Source organism: Zophobas morio, unplaced genomic scaffold, assembly GCF_036711695.1.
Source record: "Zophobas morio isolate AGI-343-1 ecotype UQ-CSIRO unplaced genomic scaffold, CSIRO_AGI_Zmor_V1 ptg000006l, whole genome shotgun sequence".
NCBI lineage: Eukaryota > Metazoa > Arthropoda > Insecta > Coleoptera > Tenebrionidae > Zophobas > Zophobas morio.
In genome coordinates, this window is record NW_026972111.1 from 7,804,075 (window position 1) to 7,825,024 (window position 20,950).

The 20,950-nt window shown below is 32.8% G+C and overlaps 2 protein-coding genes across 4 annotated transcripts; both read left to right on the top strand.

Annotated features, from left to right (window-relative positions):
• Positions 1-2,415: 2,415 nt before the first annotated feature.
• On the top strand, positions 2,416-3,695 carry LOC135123050 (ribosomal L1 domain-containing protein CG13096-like). Its single transcript, XM_064047546.1, has 2 exons — positions 2,416-3,421; positions 3,478-3,695. Exons 1-2 carry the CDS (start codon positions 2,503-2,505, stop codon positions 3,645-3,647), a joined length of 1,089 nt encoding a protein of 362 aa, XP_063903616.1. The 5' UTR covers positions 2,416-2,502; the 3' UTR covers positions 3,648-3,695.
• Positions 3,696-3,855: 160 nt separating this feature from the next.
• Positions 3,856-20,945, top strand: LOC135123458 (uncharacterized). Of its 3 annotated transcripts, XM_064048114.1 has the most exons (5): positions 3,856-4,051; positions 9,663-10,102; positions 10,156-10,883; positions 14,860-20,223; positions 20,274-20,945. In XM_064048114.1, the coding sequence occupies exons 2-4, from the start codon at positions 9,924-9,926 to the stop codon at positions 14,886-14,888; spliced, it is 936 nt and encodes a 311-aa protein (XP_063904184.1). In that variant the 5' UTR covers positions 3,856-4,051; positions 9,663-9,923; the 3' UTR covers positions 14,889-20,223; positions 20,274-20,945. The 3 variants fall into 3 exon arrangements, with proteins under 3 accessions (XP_063904184.1, XP_063904182.1, XP_063904183.1); XM_064048112.1 differs by lacking the exons at positions 14,860-20,223; positions 20,274-20,945 and having other exon boundaries at positions 10,156-11,699; XM_064048113.1 differs by lacking the exons at positions 14,860-20,223; positions 20,274-20,945 and having other exon boundaries at positions 10,184-11,699.
• Positions 20,946-20,950: the final 5 nt, after the last annotated feature.

A 20,950-nucleotide genomic window follows, 5' to 3' on the forward strand; every position in this document is an offset into this window, starting at 1 on the left:
CAGGAGATGTAATTATCCGTACGTCCGATTGTACGCAAACATTTGTGACACTTGACAGCCATTAGGTGATAATTTGCAAATAGCCAAATATAAAGCAACAACTAGAAAAAAATAAAGAAAACACCGCCTCCACAAGGGAGGCAGTGAAAAACACAAATCAGCGCCTATCTACTATGCAGAATGTAAAAACAAGTGATTAAAATATACTACTAGGTCACTGCAGATAATAAACCTAACAATTTTCGCTAATTTAGCACAAACCCTTTAACTTATGGATGCACTAATCCCCCAAGAGGATCAGACCTTTCATTCGTGTATAATGAACCAACAATTCAGAATAGTTTCACAGAAAAACCACTATAAAACCAATCAATTACGACGAGCTCACAGCACACACCACAGCACCACAATCGTAATATGACATGTTCCTAACAAAACAGCTTTTTGAATTTTGATAATTATTGAATCATTCAAATGTAAAGACTTTAAATTCTCAACTAAGCTATTTGGAACTACACCTACATTAGAGATAACTAGGGGTAGAATTGAAATTTTTTTAAGATTCAACATGGATTTCATTTCTATCGATAATTGTAGATATTTTGAAATCTTGGTGTGGTATGTTTGAATAATGTTGTTTGTGTTAGGAACAGCAATGTCAATGAGAATGGCTTCGTTCATGTGTTTTTTGATAAGTATGATGTCTGGTATGTTAGCTGTAATGTTTAAGTCTGTAAGTATTTTGCGATCCCAGTATAATTTGTATTTGTTATTTTCAAGGAACGGAGATGGAATGTAAGTGTAATAGGGTGTCGTATCTTCGATTAAGTTAAAATTAAATTCTTTGTGAATGATTTTGGCTGCGTTGTCGTGTCTAGCTTTGTAGTCAGTTTGTGCCAGGATGCTGCAGGAGGAGATTATGTGCTAGATCGTTTCAGGTTTTGCTTTGCAGAGGCGACAGCAGTGGTTTCTTATATTCGGATCTTTGATGATGTATTTTCTGTAATTCTTGGTATTGATTACTTGGTCTTGAATAGCAAACATAAATCCTTCTGTTTCGGCATACAAACTTGATTTTTTTAACCAAATCAATGACATCTTCTTATTGACATGAGTTTCTTCTAAGTCTTTGTAGAATTTTCCATGTAGTTGTTTTTGTTTTAGCCCACTTATTATTTTGTCTATTGTGTGGGGGGTGTGGATTTCTTCGGTGTTCGACAGATTTAAGGGTGTGTGGTTCAAATCTGCCCTTGTGATAGTGCGAAACATTTCATTTCTTTCTGCTCGTTTCAAGAAATACTTCTTCAGATCTGAGATTTGTCTCTGATATAAGTTTTCTAGGTTCTGGAAACCCCTTCCTCCAATCTGTATTGGTAACGAGAATCTTTCAATGGACGATTTTGGATGATGCCTTCTATACTGTGTGAAGATTTTCTTTGTTGCGATGTTTAAATTTTCAAGATCAGTTTTGGACCATTTAATGACTCCAAAAGAATATGTTAGCAGTGGAACGCAGAATGTATTCACTGCTTTCATTAAATTTTTTCCATTTAACTGTGTCTTCAATATTAATTCTAATCTCGCTAGGTATTGATCTTTCAACTGTGTTTTCGTTTTGCTATGATTGATATGGGAAGATTGACAGAAACCCAGATATTTGTATGTATCATTTCGTTCTTGGGCTTCGATTATTTCGTTATTCTGGGTTATATGTGGTACTTGGTGTTGGACACCTTTTCTGATTGCTTGGGTCTTACATTTCTCAATACCAAAACACATACCAATATCACCGGAAAACTGTTCAGTCAGATTTAATAGGTTTGTTAACTGATTTTGTGTACTTGCATATGTTTTTATGTCATCCATATACAACACGTGACTTATTCTGTTTTCTCTTTGTTTGTTAATTCATATATTGAACCCATAATTGTAGCTGTTCAGGATATCGGAGAGGGGATTTGTTGCTAAGCAGAACCATAACGGGCTAAGAGAAAAATTCCTCTTCGGATCATTATTGGATCTGACTGAATTGTTTGTTCATTTAAGGTTATTTGGAGGGTGGTCTTCCAAAATTCCATGGAACATTTGAGAAAAGTACAGATTTTAGTATCAATTTTGTATAATTCCAGAATTTTGCATAGCTGGGAATGAGGGACAGAATCGTAAGCTTTCTTATAATCAATAAAAGCAGTATATATGTTTCGGTTTTCTTTTCTAGATATGTTCTGTGTCGGTGAACTTGGTAAAACTTCAACAAAAATTTCTAGAATAAAAAATATAAAAATTACAAATTGTTTATAATTCGAGAATGCAACCAACTTTACACCTTCAGTATTTTCGTTTTCTCTCAATGGATGGCTCTATCTTACAAGAAGGCCGCGGTGCCGCGGTCGGAACATTAGCCACTTCCTTATTTTTAACTCAAGTCAAACGTCAATCATATAACCTAAAAATCAGTGTATCAGTTCGCACGTGTTTATATTCTGTACAAAAACCGCAATCATGTTGAAAAGTGCCCTACTCGCGAAATTAAACCCCGAAAAGAAAATAAAGAGGAAAGAACCCCTCAAATCAGCACCACTTAAAAAAGCAATTGCTAAGAAAATCAAAACAAAAACGAAACTTCCACCAGCACCGAGTCCTGAAGAATACGAATTCGGCGAAGAAATCACCGAATGGGCCGAAAAATTCCGCATAGAACCCACCAACGTACAAAAAAGTGTCGAAGGTCTCATTAAATTTACTTCTGAAAATCCCAAGTTGAAAAATAATCTCTTCAGCGACGAACAGTTTCCCATCTACATCCAAATTAATAGCTTCAAAGTGCCCCGCAACCACTCTAGAATAGCCCGCATTCCTTTAAAACACTCAGTTTTCACTCCTGATAGCGAGATCTGTTTGATTGTGGCCGACGTGAAGGGAATTCCAAATAAAAGCCATGAACAACACCTGGAGCACTACGAGAAGTTACTGCGACAAAAAGGAGTCAACAACGTTAAGAAAATCATGACTTTTCACGAGTTCCGCACGGATTATGAAACCTTTGAGCTGAAAAACCGGTTGGTGGAGCTGTATGATGCATTCTTGGTTGATGGTAAAATCAGTGGGAAAACTGTGAAAAAGTGTGGAAAAATATTTTACAAGAAACGTAAAATTCCCACTGCTGTTAAATTGCGGGCGACTAAATTAAAAGATCACATTGACCAAACTTTGAGGAAAACGCCGCTGTATTTGCATTCAAAAGGGGACAGCTTTATGGTGCAGATCGGTCATAGCGACATGAAAGTGGAAGAGTTGGTGGAAAATGCTTACTACGTCGTTAATGGGTTAGACAAGGAATTTCCAGGTGGTTTCGGAAATGTGAGAAGCTTAAATTTGCGTGCGCACCGAGGATTAAGTATTCCAATTTACACAACTCTCAGTAAGTAGTGACAACATTGAAATTTTGAAATAGTGGGATTTTTTTTTTTTTTGTAGAAAGTCCAAATGACGTTCAGCTCACAAAAAATGTGAAAAAAGTGAAGAAGAATGAAACCGTGTCAGATGAACTGAGTACAAAATTAAACACAGGAGTTGTGGTAACATCCAAGGGAGAAGTTACTACATTTAAGTTAAATCAAAAGAAAAATAAGAATAAAGGTGTATAATTGTTAATCTTTATAATTTTTATTAAAGCAGAATGACCGATCTCTGTAGATGTTATCATTTTTTAATCTTTTTTTATGTAGTCTGCTCTCTATGCAGCCAGTATTACATGCGTGTAATCAAGTTAGTTGTTTTTAGTTTTAGGTGATATTTAGTTTGGTTGGCAGCACTTTCAATAATTTTAAACCAACGACTGTCAAAACAAAAACATCGTTCAGCACAAGGTCATTTAATAGATTCTTTCATTTAGTAAATAATCTTGGTTCAACATAGAATATCCAATGTTGAATAATTTTATTTTTTCACTAGTGATTTGAACGTGTTGTGTTTTTTTTTGTAATGTATTTTGTGTATAGTGTAAGCAAGATGAATACCGCCGAAAAAAGATCTGCTTCATCCGAAAAAGGTAAATAAAAAACACGCTTGCAAAAAACTATAGAGTCGATTGAATAACTCAGAAACTATTCATAATAACTTGAAATTTTGTACTGGTTTTGAAGAATGAGTTGAGCCGGACGTCCAAAATTTTAAATACAGATGTGTAATAAATAACCTACGAAAATAACATGTGGTTGAAGGTCAAGTCAGGGGATTATTAATTGTAGTTGCGAACAAAAACATTAGGTGAACGCTACACTGTAAAAGTGAAGTTATTTTCGATAAAAAATGTACTGTAAAAAGTAGGGCTAGAATTAATTATACAGTGGCGGAAATATCATTTCGAACATCATTTTTCTGTAATTTCAAAAATTTGAATGTAGTAGGGTACTCGCAGTGTCAAAAATGTGTTTCACACTTTTTGACAGTGGAATGACATTGATGTCCAAGATTTTTGTTAATATAATAAACTAATAAAAATAATTATATAATTAATAAGGTTGAAGGACAGTTTTAACTGCTTTTGTAAAATATCGAAGATAATTATTTTTCATCTTGAAATTTGTCAGTTAAATAGTTTTAATATAAACTCAAGAAATTTTGGACAACGAAACTGTTATATAAACAGAAAAGGTAATATTAATCTCACCCACTTCTACTTTTAAATTTCATTGGCTTATTTTATTTACTGTGAAATGAAGATTGATTTTTATTTTGTCAACCCGGTTTTTTTCTCGATCACTCGTTTTATTGGACGAAACGTGGATTTTATATTGCTAAATAGGGAAATTTAAACAAAAGAGGTAAAGTAATCCCACCCACCTCCACATTTGAATTTTATTGGCTTATTTTATTTATTGTGCGATGAATATTGAATTTTACTTTGACAAGTGTTCGAATCTACAATTATTGAAACAAACTACTAAGTGGCCCCGCCCACCCACCCGGGTTTTTTCTCGATCAATCATTTTATTGGACGAAAAGTGGATTTTATTTTGATAAATAGTGAAATAGGTATAAACAAAAAAGTAAAAGTCATCCCACCCACTTCCATTCTGGAACTTCATTGGCTTATTTTATTGGATGAAAAGTAAATTTTGTGTTGATGAATAGTGGAATCTAAACTAAAAAGGTAAAACTAATCCCACCCACCAGCAGTTTTTAATTTCATTGGTTTATTTTATGTACTGTGAGATGAAGATTGAATTTTAATTTGACAAGTGACAATCTACAATTATTGAAACAAATTTCGAAGTGGTCTCGCCCACCTACCCAACCATCCAATTGACATGGGGTGGGCGGGGTTTATATTTTCCTTTTTTTTCTTAATATACATAGTATTTTTTGTACAACACGATACTCAAAAATATGTTTTTAATTTCTTGGTTCACGGCGAATAAAAAAGATCATTACAACTGAGACAGGGCGGGTGGGCGGGCCTACATTATGTCTTTTTGTTTTAATACGTGTAGACTCTTTTCACAATATGAAACTTAAAATATATTTAAAATGGAAAATTTGTATAAGGAAATGTCGATTTTGCAATTAAGCTCCACCCATAATTGCAAAATTCATATTTTCTTGCAAAAATGTACAATTTTAACCATGTTTCAAGTTTCTTGATGTGAAAAGATGGCTATGTATATTAAGGAAAAAAAGACAAAATATAAGCCCCGCCCACCCACCCTGTCTCAATTGTGATGAATTTTTCATTCGTTGTCAGACCGAGGGGCGGAGCGTAATTCCAAAATACAAATATACCATTTTAAACATGTTATAAGTTTCTTGTTGTGAAAAGATGAATAAATATTTAAATATATTTTTTTTGGAATTTAAATTTTATTTTGTCAATTGTCGAATTTAACATTAAAAAAACTCCAAAGTGGCCCCGCCCACCTCTTTTTCTTTTGGCTCAGTCATTTTATTGGAAGACGACTTGGTTTTGTACTGATAATTAGTGGAATATAAACAGAAAGGGTAAAACTAGTCCCTTCCACTCCACTTTTAAAATTCATTGGCTTATTTTATTTACTGTGAGATGAGAATTTTACTTTGACAAATGTTTGAATCTACAATTATTGAAACAAATTTCAAAGTGGCCCCGCCTACCCACTCAACCATCCAATTGAGATGGGGTGGGTGGGCGGGGTTTATATTTTGTCATTTTTTTTTCTTAATATGCATAGTATTCTTTGCATAACACGATACTCAAAAACATGTTTTTAATTTCTTGTAAAAAAAGAAAAATTTTGCAGTTAAGCTCCACCCTCTTGGTTCACAGTGAATAAAAATATCATCACAATTAAGATAGGGTGGGTGGGCGGGTTAACATTTTGACTTTTTGTTTTAATACATATATGCAGACATCTTTTCACAACATGAAACTTAGAACATGTTTAAAATGGAAAATTTGTATAAGGAAATATCGATTTTGCAATAAGGCTTCGCCCCTATTTTAAACATGTTTTAAGTTTCTTATTGTGAAAAAATGGCTATGTACATTAAGAAAAAAAGGCAAAATGTATACTCTTAGTTTTTTTTTTTTTTTCAAAAACTATCATTCTTGCAGTAAATTTTGTTTTGCTGTTGCAGCATGTTGGAAATTGTATTGAGCGATAAGTCAAATTTTTCTTAATTACTTTCTTCATGACTTCCAAAACATTACCAGTGCAAAAATTATTATTCTTTAAATAATCTCTCAAATTACAAAATATTTGCTCTACTAAAATTGCTATTTGGAACGCGTTTTCTGAAGCGTAATGTAAAGCACCAGTTTTATATTCTTTTAATGCCACAAATTTTGCATAATTTTCATTACAATTCTTCTTAGAGACAAAAGCAACAAAACATTTTTTGCAAAAATTTTGATTTTTTATCAAGCTTGTAACAACGTAACCTGTGCAACTGTACAAAGCATTTTTTTCTCTCAAAGAAAGTTCTTTTTTCTTCAAATTCCAATTTCTAGGTAAAGCTAAATTTTCTTTTCCTCTAGGAACATCGTTTTCTTTTCTGTTATTATTTTTAATATAACTCAAAAAACCAACTAAAGGTGTTGTTTTGTCCGTTTCTTAACTTGAGTTATTTGAAACGTCCAAATATTGAGAAACTGATAAAAGTTTTAAGTTATATTTAAATTGAATGGCCGGATGTCTTGACCGAATTTGGGAAAATACATTTTGTAAACAATCTTGAGAAAATCTCGATGTTAATAAATATGAGTATTTTTTTTCGTTCAAGAACAAGTTTTGCAGGTCTAAAATTGATGTTGAAGTCAGTATAACACCTGTTTGAATAGGCTTCCAAACTGTTTTTCCAAATTTGTCAAGAGCGACTTTTAAATTTAAAAATAACTTAATGAACTCTTGAAGGAATTCTATAGTTTCCCTATAGACAGCCATATTAAACTTGCTCAAGGCCTAAACAGTTGATCTAGAACTAATCAACTGGAACCATCTATGTACAACATCAATAAAAACGGCTGTCGTTAGAGAAGATTTGCTCTCTCCTCTTCCGCATCAAATTTTATTCCACAACTAACATTTCAATTCAAAACGTTTAGAGAATTTGACACCTTCATTTTGTTAAAATGGTTAGATTGTAAAAGATCCACATTTAATTTAGACGCCCAAATTGCAGCTCAAATTTGCCTTCTTCTTCACAAAAATGTTGCACGTCAACCAAATCAGAAGATAGTTTATATTTTTCAACAGAATCATTTGATAATTGAATGATTTTGTTTTGTACCAAACATTGCTTTATATTTTTTAATAAATGTGGCCCATCTTCTAAAAAGTAAATTTTTTCGTCATTAACTGGGTTTAGGACATAATTATTTGTTTCTCATTTTCTTCCAGCTTTTATCCCAAAGGTTTTCCACATAGCTTGATTCGTCGATCCCATATCTGAGGTTACAGAATGAACCTTCAAATCAATTGCACTGATTTTCTTAAAAACTTCTTTGAGAAAATCAGCTAGAACTGCCCCATTCATACTGTCTCCAGTAAAATAGTATGAAACAATTTGTTTGCAGCGGGTAGTAATACGTCCACAAGAATTACCAACGCTTTTGTCGCTACTCGCTCATGTTTTGGTAAAGTAATTCCCTAATATACGTCCCACTACGTACACATTAATCAACCCCAGCTTTTATATCCATCTCGTCCAATACCACCATACAATCCCTCCCAAAATCCTGATTAAGCGATTCACATTTAATTTTCAAAAACCCTATAATTTCATCCAAAACTCCAGATTTAAACTCTAAATTTTGTAAATGAAAATTCAATGTTCGAATAGCTGGAAATGGTAGTTTCATTTTTCTTAATGAGTTATATCCACTGGTCCCTCATCCAAATTTAAGCTTCAAAGATTTAGTGATTGTTTGCTCGGAACATTTTTTGAATTTCTTCCCTTTTAGAGCCTCAATTTGATCCTTTGTTAATATATTTGCCAAATTTTTCCCTAAATTTGCATTACACACTTTTTGCAAGTATAATTTCTGGCTTAATTTTTTGTTACTAATTTTTAATATTCTATTTTTACAACTTTTCACGCTGCAGCCGGTCATCGTTCAAATTTCTACTTGACGAACGGTTATGAATGTCAAATTGACAACATTAATATAAAATTTCTTTTAAATAGGCCGTGGAAAAAATGATCCACCAATAGAAATGAATCCCGCTCTTTGCCTTTTACTCTTCTCATAATTATTATCTAGGTACACTAGTTAGTACCTGCTAAGATAAAACTGATTTTGACAAACCTGCTAAAATCCGCCATTTTCCAGACATCCGGTATTTCATGGGTGAGAGAAGTTCTCTCTAAATGAGTATGGACCAATTTTTTTCCTTAACGTTTTTATGTAAATGTTTATCTGCAACACTGGACTTTCAATCCTAGTGAATCAGGCTGTCTAATTGGCTAGTCCTTTGCGGGAATGGATGTAAGCCCCAGGAATTCGAGTGGTTAAAATCCATAGCACTTATAATTTCCCTTTTCTTTGTGTGTTTAAATTTGTAATATTCAAATATGTATTTGTATAGATGTATATGGAACATCGTGTCGAGGAATTTAATTCAAGAAAAAATAGTAATATATTTGTATCACATTCCTCAATAATATAGCGAACAGGATGCCTTAGTACTTGAAAAAGATTATGTAAACGTGTTCCTGCCAGTGGAGGACACTTATTTGGTCAAATGCTGTTTCAAAATTCGTCATTCCTTCTGGGTTCTGATTCGTGGAATTTTTAATAAATTTCACAACTAAACTTTGCGGAACACGCCAATGTAGTCATTTTTTTAGAGTGTCAGATTAAGAAGTTTAAGGAGTTCTCTTCAGATTGTGCAACAATATTATATAGTAAAAATACACTAATAGCCGATTGCTTTATGAACACGAGAAAACTTGACTGATACTTTCCTGATCAGAGTGCACACTTTAAGTCTAGTTCTATAGAAAGCAAGAAAGTAGCAATGAAAGCTCTAGTTGATCTAAGCGGAAAAACAGGTACAATTTATTGACCTATGTGAAAACGGTCGTGACCAATTCAACTTAATCAGGATTTTTAAAGATCATGCCGTGATTACGCACTTATAACTCCATCCATTCGGTAAACGAAGTATAGTGTCCTTTTTCAGTTTCAGGTTCAGAAATCAAACAACTAATCAGAAAGAAAAAGCAACAAACAGTCCTCTGTTGACTCATTCGCGCTAATGAATAAAGTAAATATTACAAGAATAAACCTCAGTTTCCACGAAAACTTTTAAAAATAGACCATAAGTTAGTCGTGCGCAGGATGTAGAGAGCCTGCATTTACACAAAAACGCGCAGTGTGATCAATCTGGTTAACATTACATGGTACAGGAATCAACACGTCCACGTTTTTAGAATGTTTGACAATGAAGCGTCTGCGAAATTACGTTTTTCCACGAAAATCTTGTCCGCTCATAGAAAACTTAACAATTGCCATCAAACACGGTTATCTGGACAGAGTAAAAGACCTTTTTTCAAAATCGTTAATCAGAAAACGAAACGAAGCAGGTTTTACGTTGCTTCAAGAATCGATTCTACGCAATCGGTAACGTACAGTTTTTTTTTTACAAATATACTTTAGAGTAGTATTTATTCCAGGAGGTCGATTTTCGAGTATCTGTTACAGTTCCACGACAAAGACGATCTAGAGGTTCGCAGCACCCTTGGTGAAACAGCATTAAGGTACGCACTTGGCCACTATAACAAACAAGATGAGTACTACGCACTGGTGTTAATTGAAAGAGGTGTTTCGCTGAAAGAGAAAGATCCAAAGAAACCTTATCTACACGACGCGGTTAAATTTTCATCCAGAATAACAAAATTTTTGCTGGACAACGGAGCGGACGTGAACTTCGAAAGCCGATATGGTATTACGGCGTTACAAGAGGCACTTTTTAATTCCAGTAAACAAAATAACGACGAAATCATAACTACTCTGCTGTGTTATGGTGCTGATCCATTTAGCGAATTGGCAGACGCACATAATGTGTTTGAGAGTGCTGTAATATATGGACAACCTGCTTTCATTCAAGAACTTTTATTTTTATACACATTTGATGAACATATACCTTGTGACATCATGTTTAAAGTTTTGTTAATACTTGCAAAGAAAAAATCACCCCTGTTCCACACAATCCTTGAACGTGGCATGGATATTTTGGTAAACGAGACAGAAAAAGTTGATTTTGCTAAACTTTTGTATGATTTGTTGGCTCCAGACAGTGATTATTTGGAAATTCTTGTAGAAAAGTGCAACACGCTTGTATCTGACATTTTCGAAAACTTGGTGTTTTACAGTTTTACTTCATATCCGCCGTCTTGCATTGGTGAGTATAACAAATACGAATACGAGGAAGTGTTTAGCTCACATCTTAATCTGCGAAAATTAATTCTTCTTCTTGAAAAAAGTGCGAAGGTGCGTCAAAGTGTCATTGATTTTATTAGTACCCTAAAGAGTAACACACTTTTTCATTGTATATCTGAAGCGAACAATAAATCAATAACAACAGAATTATTCATCTACCTAATATTACACGGTTTAAAAATTGAAACCAAAACCCTGGAAACGGTTTTTTGGAAATATGGTTACAACGATTTATTTAAGCTTCTTTTGCACATGGATCTTGAAGATAATACAGAGGAACGTGATAACACAATGTTATGGAACCACCATTCGAGGATACATGGTTGTTCGGATTTCTTTCCGCAGTGGACCTACCAGTTCGATAATTTAGTGTTGGTTTTTATTTTTTATGTCATTCCGAATCTAGAACTTAAACCTGATAGATGTACTATTTACAACGTTAATGGTCTTTTAGATTGTTTTGCGTGTTCTGAAGTACATAAATTATTGTCAAAACTTGCTAAATCTAGAAAACTATCTGACGAAACTCTAAAAAGGTTACAAAATCATCCACGTGTACCTCTTCTGGCTGAAATAGCGCGAAATGTTTTTAGAAAGTATTTTATGTGTAAATTTAATATTACAACAGCGAAGCAGTTTTATTCTCTTCTTAATGGTCTTCCTATCAGTAGCACTCACAAAAAAGTCATTACTTTAGAAACGAAACTTTATCAGCTGTAAAGTACAAACTGGCTTTTTAATTGTAAAAATTTGACGCTTTTGTTTCTACTTCGTTATAATGTTCAGTATTTTGTTCGAATCTTAACTTTGTTGTATGTTTGTAAAAAAATCTGTAGGTACCTACATTAAAATTACACACTTAAGTGGTAGATTTATTTTACCTGTTAGACTTACCTGTGTACTTACTATACATTCTTCATTTATTATTTTTAGGATATTCTGTCATTTTTTCTGAAACTCATAATTTCTGTTTCTATGTTTCCCTCTGTTCTTGTCTTCCTTTTATCTTTTCGTATGTTCTTTATAATGTCTTTTTCTATCGTCCGTAGTCACAACCACAATTTGTTAATAATTTTTTACATTCTGACTTTTTTTGGTAGCGTATCATTTTCTTTCTGTAGCGTTACATAGTCAGGTGGTTGTTTGCAGTTTAGCGGTTTAGACGAAACAAATTCAGGCCAAAGAGGTTGAGAAGAAAGATAATTATTTGACAGGGGAGATTCAAACTAAAAAGATTCAATGGAGAGCTTACTATTTGAACTATTACTCTGCAAAACTTGTTTTTCAACGAAACAAAATACTCATATTTATAAACATCGAGATTTTCTCAAGATTGTTAACAAAATGTATTTTCCCAAATTCGGTCAAGACATCCGGTCCCTACGGCCATTCAATTTAACTATGACTTAAAACTTTTAAAATTTAGCTTTACCTAGAAATTGGAATTTGAAGAAAAAAGAACTTTCTTTGAGAGAAAAAAAATGCTTTGTACAGTTGCACAAGTTACGTTGCTACAAGTTTGACAAAAAATCAAAATTTTTGCAAAAAATGTATTGTTGCTTTTGTCTCTAAGAAGAATTGTAATGAAAATTATGCAAAATTTGTGGCATTAAAAGAATATAAAACTGGTGCTTTACATTACGCTTCAGAAAACGCGTTCCAAATAGAAATTTTAGTAGAGCAAATATTTTGTAATTTGAGAGATTATTTAAAGAATAATAATTTTTGCATTGGTAATGTTTTGGAAGTCATGAAGAAAGAAATTAGGAAAAATTCTACTTATGGCTCAATACAATTTCCAACATGCTGCAACAGCAAAACAAAATTTACTGCAAGAATGATAGTTTTTGACAAAAAAAAAAAAAAACTAAGAGTATACATTTTACCTTTTTTTCTTAATGTACATAGCCATCTTTTCACAATAAGAAACTTAAAACATGTTTAAAATAGGGGCGGAGCCTAATTGCAAAATCGATATTTCTTTATACAAATTTTCCATTTTAAACATGTTCTGAGATGTCTGCATATATGTATTAAAACAAAAAGTCAAAATGTTAACCCGCCCACCCACCCTATCTTAATTGTGATGATTTTTTTATTCACCGTGAACCAAGAGGGCGGAGCTTAACTGCAAAATTTTTCTTTTTTTACAAGAAATTAAAAACATGTTTTTGAGTATCGTGTTATGCAAAGAATACTATGCATATTAAGAACAAAAAGGCAAAATATAAACCCCGCCCACCCACCCCATCTCAATTGGATGGTTGAGTGGGTAGGCGGGGCCACTTTGAAATTTGTTTCAATAATTGTAGATTCAAACATTTGTCAAAGTAAAATTCAATCTTCATCTCACAGTAAATAAAATAAGCCAATGAAATTTAAAAGTGGAGTGGAAGGGATTAGTTTTACCCTTTCTGTTTATATTCCACTAATTAACAGTACAAAACCAAGTCGTCTTCCAATAAAATGACTGAGCCAAAAGAAAAAGAGGTGGGCGGGGCCACTTTGGAATTTTTTAATGTTAAATTCGACAATTGACAAAATAAAATTTAAATTCCAAAAAAAAAATATTGAAATATTTATTCATCTTTTCACAACAAGAAACTTATAACATATTTAAAATGGTATATTTGTATTTTGGAATTACGCTCCGCCCCTCGGTCTGACAACGAATAAAAAATTCATCACAATTGAGACAGGGTGGGTGGGCGGGGCTTATATTTTGTCTTTTTTTCCTTAATATACATAGCCATATTTTCATATGGATTTTGCAATTATGGGCGGGGCTTAATTGCAAAATCGACATTTCCTTATACAAATTTTCCATTTTAAATATATTTTAAGTTTCATGTTGTGAAAAGAGTCTACACGTATTAAAACAAAAAGACATAATGTAGGAATGTCTCAGTTGTAATGATCTTTTTTAATCGCCGTGAACCAAGGGGGCGGAGCTTAATTGCAAAATTCTTATTTCTTTACAAGAAATTAAAAACACATTTTTGAGTATCGTGTTGTAAAAAAATACTATGTATATTAAGAAAAAAAAAAAAGGAAAATATAAACCCCGCCCACCCACCCCATGTCAATTGGATGGTTGTGTAGGTGGGCGAGACCACTTCGAAATTTGTTTCAATAATTGTAGATTGTCACTTGTCAAAGTAAAATTCAATCTTCATCTCACAGTACATAAAATAAACCAATGAAATTAAAAAGTGCTGGTGGGTGGGATTAGTTTTACCTTTTTAGTTTAGATTCCACTATTCATCAACACAAAATTTACTTTTCATCCAATAAAATAGGCCAATGAAGTTCCAGAATGGAAGTAGGTGGGATTACTTTTAGTTTTTTGTTTATATTTCACTATTTATCAAAATAAAATCCACTTTTCGTCCAATAAAATGATTGATGGAGAAAAAACCCGGGTGGGTGGGCGGGGCCACTTAGTAGTTTGTTTCAATAATTGTAGATTCGAACACTTGTCAAAGTAACTTGACAAAGTAAAAATCAATCTTCATTTCACAGTAAATCAAATAAGCCAATGAAATTTAAAAGTAGGAGTGGGTGGGATTAATATTACCTTTTCTGTTTATATAACAGTTTCGTTGTCCAAAATTTCTTGAGTTTATATTAAAACTATTTAACTGACAAATTTCGAGATAAAAAAAATAATTATCTTCGATATTTTGTTTATTATATTATGTAAATAAGCTTAACCACTAATTCAGTAGTAGCCCCTATTTAAAATTTTCCTAGTAACGCCACTGACCTTTTGGCATTAGTTTTGGATCAAAAATTGGGTCCTTTATGATGTGGTGCTTAATTATTCCTTGTTTAATAGAGTCAGGATGCACCACGTCAAAGAACTTTACAATTTTATTCTTTAACTTTAGATTTTTTTGTATCAAAAAATGGAGTATTAATTTTTTTGTTGTTTTCAGACCATGGACCAAATCTGAAAGTGACTTAAGGCTCCGCCACACAGTCATTAAAAGATGCCAAAATAAGGCAAAACGCCAACCTATTTTGCGCCTTTATTTTAACAGTTGAAGAGCAGGGCGATACATGTGCGTGCTCATGATATAAAAATCTTTAAGGAAGCGTCTTGTATTTTTTAAAAAACGTAGCAGTTTTTAAAATAAAAAATAAAGTGCGTAAAACCCCAGCGGATTTTTAGCGAAAACTATAACTCGGTGTGCTTTTAAAAAATATCGAGGTGATAGAGAATTTTTTTCTACTTTAGGCGCCAGTCTTCGTTTTCTGTTAAAATTTTACTTCTTTTAGTTATTGTAAAAAAACTGCAAAGCATTTTGGGCAAATTTTGGTAAGTTAGGCAACCCAATATATTAGCTGAGGCGCTAAGCTGTAATTTATGGCCCACACAATACCACCTTTTAAATACCTTAAGCTTATTTGACCATTCTTTGAAGTACCTGAGAATAGCATTAAGAAGGATAAAGACGAGTAAAATTTTTACAGAAATATGATGACATTTCTACGTTGTTGTCTTGATTTCATTCCCCCTTTTAATTAAATGAATGATATTAATTAAATGGAATTTTATTATTGGAATACATTTATTCAAGCTATATTAGGGATGTAGGATTTGTCTATGACAATATGTGCAGTAAAGCAAATAAAATTGCAGCTATAAATTACTACAATTCCTAAGAGAGGAGTACTTATACTGCACAAATGGAAACAGGTACAAACTGGCTGATGCGGTAACATCGCACACCTCTTTGGCCATTTGTATATTGTTATCAGCATATCGTGGTCGTTTTGTTGGTGATTCCATATCATTATTGTCATCAACATTATAATAGTCGTAATTACTTTCATCCCTAATCTTCTGAATATATATTGGACACATTCCAATAAATATTTTTCATATTTACTGTACTTTAACGTGGCGCTTACACTTGCTTTTATGAAAGATCTTTGTAGTAAATACCCAAGGGAATTTGCTTTTTTGATGACACTCACTGTCAATTCTGAGTTTACTATTACACTTAGATCCAATTCGGAATTACTTAGTACTGATTAATACTACTCCATCCATTGAGTAAACATATTTATTATTTATTAAAGAATCACAGGAAAAAATCATCATCAATAAAATCATATTAATAAAATAAAAATAATAACAAAAAACCAAAAACCCCTTCAAAGCATAAAATTCAACATTTTACACTTATTGCCAAAAAAACTTAGCACATCTCTATAAATCTTTTTTCAATATATTTCGGAGTTGCTGATTTCGACTCCACCGCGAGTCAATAATTTCTGGTAGCATGGCATTTAAATAAAATTTTTCTAATTCATTTGCCATATGTTTATACCAGAAGTCATCATTTCTTTCAATTAAAAAATATTCTAAATCTACGTTAGTGTAGATGATAAAATAACACCATTTTCTTTTAGTTATATGCAGTTGACCCTGCACCTGATACATATAGTTGTGGTTAGGGTTCAAAATAATTTTATTATCTCCATTTATTGTACAATAATTAATGATTTTATTTTTAATAGCTTCTTTAATATTTTTATCGCAAGCTGCATATGAACATTTAATCTCTGCAATTGAATCAGAATTTATTAAGCCATCTGGAGAAGCTCCTAAAAATTTTTTTTCGTTATCTATAAATAATCCACAGGAGACAACTTTCAAATTTGTCAGAGCTTCAAATTTTTCTTTGGCCTTTTCTTCATTGTCAATACCAAACTGTATAGACTTGGGCAATTTTTTCATAAAAGTTTTATCGGAATGCACAATACCTTTAACGGTATTTGCGGTGTTAGTTCCGTCTCTCATTTTGCACACCTTTCCAAAATTGCTTGCATTTAACCGAACTGCCCTTTCTTTACTCCATTCACAACACATTCGCTGGCCACAAGTAGCTTTTTCAATAGCGTTTACGTTACTTTGTGACAGCTTTATTAATAACTCCGATTTTTTTCTTTCATACACTTCAGGTAATATATCTGCAGTTTTCGTTTGTTCATCGTCGGCGATATTATTTTTGCCGTAATCGGAATCGGCACTTTGGATACGCATCATTTTGATATGGGTTTTATTTTTATTAACAGTTTTTATTTTTTTCAATCTTTTTTCCGCAAATGCCTTCGTATATACACCAACATTGGCCTCCCCAAAAATGTTTTTGAATAACTGAACTAAGAACGTACCCTTATTATTATAACTTATTGCCGCAGCAAAGCATCGCCCTTGATACGACCCTCGTGCAGAAAAATTTATTCTTTTTCCTCCCACAGATTTATTAACGACGGAATTGTAGCATTCCACAGCATTGTTGTCCACATCGAAAAGTAAACTAGACGACAAATTTGCAACTCTATTTAAAACTTGTTTGTAAGGTTCGTATAAAACACTATTTGCAAAAGTAGAAAAAAAAATATCATTTGACTGTCCACTCTTACGACAAAAATAGCTTGCACAGTGTTCGTGATTTCCAAATATATGCTGTGGCCCATTTAAAATATCCTTTTTAAGATTTTCAATTTTTTTATGTAAAGGAATAGGCTCATTTTTGCGAAATTTGATAGCACTTATAATAGCTGTTCTAAATTTTAGAGTACTGTTTTTAAGAACGTTTTTAACAGTGATATCTGCTTTCGTTGTTTTAACTATTTCTCTAATTTTAGAACAATAATTACGAAGTATGTGATTTCTACATTCAATTTTTTCGATAAAATAATGTGCACCATATGGTTTTGCAGCCCGAACTTTTTTTAATACGCTACTATCCCCGTCGCCTATAATTCTCCTATAACGTAAATTGTGAAGTTCCTCAGACTTTCTAAATCCCTCTAAGATAATTGAAGCTTCCATAGACGTAGATGTCTGCTCCCAGTTTTTAAAACAGTTATGTGTTGGAATTTCTTTTTTCTGTTTCATATAGATTTTACAGAAACTACAAAGTTTGTTTTTCACTCCAACATAAAGAATTTTTTTAGTTCTGGCACCAATTACGCATCCTACCCCAGACAATGCATTGTAATTGGATTTGTAAGAGCGTTTGCTCCACGCTCCATCGACAATAACGGTAATATATGGAACGCCATCATTATCTACCTCCCCCGCCTCAACTGCTAATCGGTATTCTTCTTTACCTGCTTTTTTGATTTCTTCTTCTAAAAGTCCTTCTATGCTCTTTAGAACTCTAGCCTCAGCTTTACGGTATGTCGCCTGGGACATTTGAGGGATATCTAGAGCTGAACAAAATTCTGAGATTTGAGAATAGCCTACACCTATTGATATAGCTCCACAAATAGCTGCATCATTCACTTTGTTTATGTGATTTTCAGGTTCAGTACAAAAATTACCGAATATTCCACACATTTGTAATAGAAAAAACTTTTTAAACCGTAACAATTTTCATGAGTTATTTCAATATTATCTAAAGTGCAACCCAACATATTATGACTGATTGATTTCAGTGTTGTTAATAAGTGGCCTATGTCAACAATTCTACGTCCAGTAGGAAAAAAAGTGTTTGTATTGGTCGTAGAAAGAGTATCCTTCTCGACAAGAAATACATCATCTGAAAAATCGCTGTCAGTTTTATAACAATCTAAGTTACTTGTGAACTGCTCTTTCTCTGTTTGAACCACAGTGTTATCATTATTAGACTTTGATTGTTTTTGTTTTTTTATCAGTTTGTTAACTAGTTGTTTTTTACTTTTGCGCTTACCACAAACGCTAGGATTTTTCTTGGAAGAATGCCCCATGTTTTCAAATAGATATATATCTGTCCACTACTTACCTCGTCACTATTCTAAAAACTATTAAATTAACCTACTTAAATGCTACACTAACTAAACACTAATCACTAAAATATTTGTCTATTATATATACGAAAATTCACAAAAGCAACACAAAAATACACGAAGTAGTATGGATACACAGTCAAGTAGGTAACTTTACACTGACAAATGACAAGTAATGAGTTCGTAAGGAGTTGTCGTCTATTTATACAAAATTCCCTTCCCTTAATACCTACTAATATAAAATATAAAAGATATGATGTGCCCAAAGAGTGGAGAGTAATAAAAGTTACAACCATCCTAATCGCTTCAATGAGTGACAGCACGACCGCGCCCCAGGCAGCATTCGGTCTAATTTGGCGGCCACTTTACCTTCTAGAATTTTTCTTTACATTTTAGATTGGCTGGCATTATATTGCAAAACTTATTCTTTATTTTTACCTGAAAACCCAAAGGATTAGTAACTAAGTCCTCGTAATCCAATAACTTCAGGGAATGCCTAATATTCTATAATGAAATGATTTCTGCGAAAGCTCAGGTAAACATCAAATTTATTATTGTTACAGTATTTCGTAGGGGTGTATTTGTCTGATATATAAGTGGTAATACTAACTAGTCACGAATTTCACTAACTTTGTAAAATTTTTCTTTGACCTTTTCTTCATTGTCAATGCCAAATTGTATAGACTTGGGCAATTTTTTCATAAAAGTTTTATCGGAATGCACAATACTTTTAACGGTATTTGCGGTGTTAATTCCGTATCTCATTTTGTCCTTTCTTTACTCCATTCACTACACGTTCGCTGACCACAAATAGTTTTTTCAATAACGTTTACGTTACTCTGTGACAGCTTTATTAATAAATCCGATTTTTTCTTTCATACACTTCAGGTAGGTAATATATCTGCAGTTTTCGTTTGTTCATCGTCGACGATATTATTTTTGCCGGAATTCGCACTTCCGATACGCAACTTTTTAATAGAGGTTTTAATTTTATGAATCGTTTTTATTTTTTTCATTTTTTTTCCGCAAACGCCTTCGTGTACTAACATTGGCCTCCCCAAAAATTTTTTTGAATAACGGAATTATTATTAATTTGCTTCATTCAAAATACATTCCGAGAGGTAACTAGGTACCTACCTAAATTTCTAAGATTTTGGGTTGAAAAATTCCAAGATTAGTAAGAAATACTTCCTTAATCTGCTCTACCTGCTGGGATACACTTCCCCCGCTGACAATAGCAGTAATAAAACTAGTTACTTATTGTAAACGAAGTAAACGATTTTAACCCTTAGAGATGAGTGGCAGCTGTCATAACGAGGTAGCATGGGTGTTTTACAAGTTGCATATCTTTTAAAATAGAAATTTTCTTGAGGTGTGGTAGAGCCTTAAAACAGTTCAGAAAATTCAGCCTGGACAATTCAATTTAAAGTGTGGAAGTATGAAGCAAAACTACATGTTCACTTCATCAAAGGAGGAAATAGGTCCAGACAACGCTAAATATTGAATTTGCCAAGGTATTATCGACATTTTCTTGTTTATTGTTGTATTAAGGGCCAAGTTGTAGGATCCTTCCATTTGTATGATTCTATGGCGGTAATTGACGGATTCTCAGAATCAAAAGTATCAGCTCCATGGTAGAGAAAGCTAAGAAAGAACTGGTAGAAACGAAAAATGAAGCAAGCAAAAACCACATAGATGAAAGATGATCTCTGAACTGGATTTTCCAAAGCTGTTTTCATGTCTTTTGAAACTTGCTTCAATTCCACCAAATTTTGTCATTATTAAAATTATTTGACAAATTTCGTTGAGATATTTTTTCTAAACACGTGGGGTCATTTTATTCAAAAATCACATTGATTGTCATATTGTTGGTACGATAGATGAGGATATCTAAACTTGTGTATTGTATAACAATCAGTGATTGGTCGACAAATAGCGCCAACGTTTCTAGAAATATTTATTTAACTACGTGGTTTCGGTTCTCTCAAGAACCAGCAAATTTATTTAAATGTTTGTAAGAACAGAGTTAATGCAATGAGAGACAAGTAGAAGCGGAATTCGCTGAAACTTGACTAAGTTTCAACAGACATTAAGACGACTTTGGAAAATCTTGAAAGCAGTGCAGGCAATATGAGGATATTTTACCAAATTTGTATACCCTATTGTTTATTTTGGCACGTTGCCTGTTTTTTATGTATGTACATATATTTGTTTGAATAAACAATATTATTTTGTATTACT

Bases quoted from the DNA above. Each gene is read 5' to 3' on its own strand.
- LOC135123050 (XM_064047546.1), top strand. From the start codon at position 2,503: ATGTTGAAAAGTGCCCTACTCGCGAAATTAAACCCCGAAAAGAAAATA. The intron at 3,422-3,477 runs GTAAGTAGTGAC...TTTTTTTTGTAG, and splicing joins TCCAATTTACACAACTCTCA to AAAGTCCAAATGACGTTCAG.
- LOC135123458 (XM_064048112.1), top strand. From the start codon at position 9,924: ATGAAGCGTCTGCGAAATTACGTTTTTCCACGAAAATCTTGTCCGCTC. The intron at 10,103-10,155 runs GTAACGTACAGT...TATTTATTCCAG, and splicing joins GAATCGATTCTACGCAATCG to GAGGTCGATTTTCGAGTATC.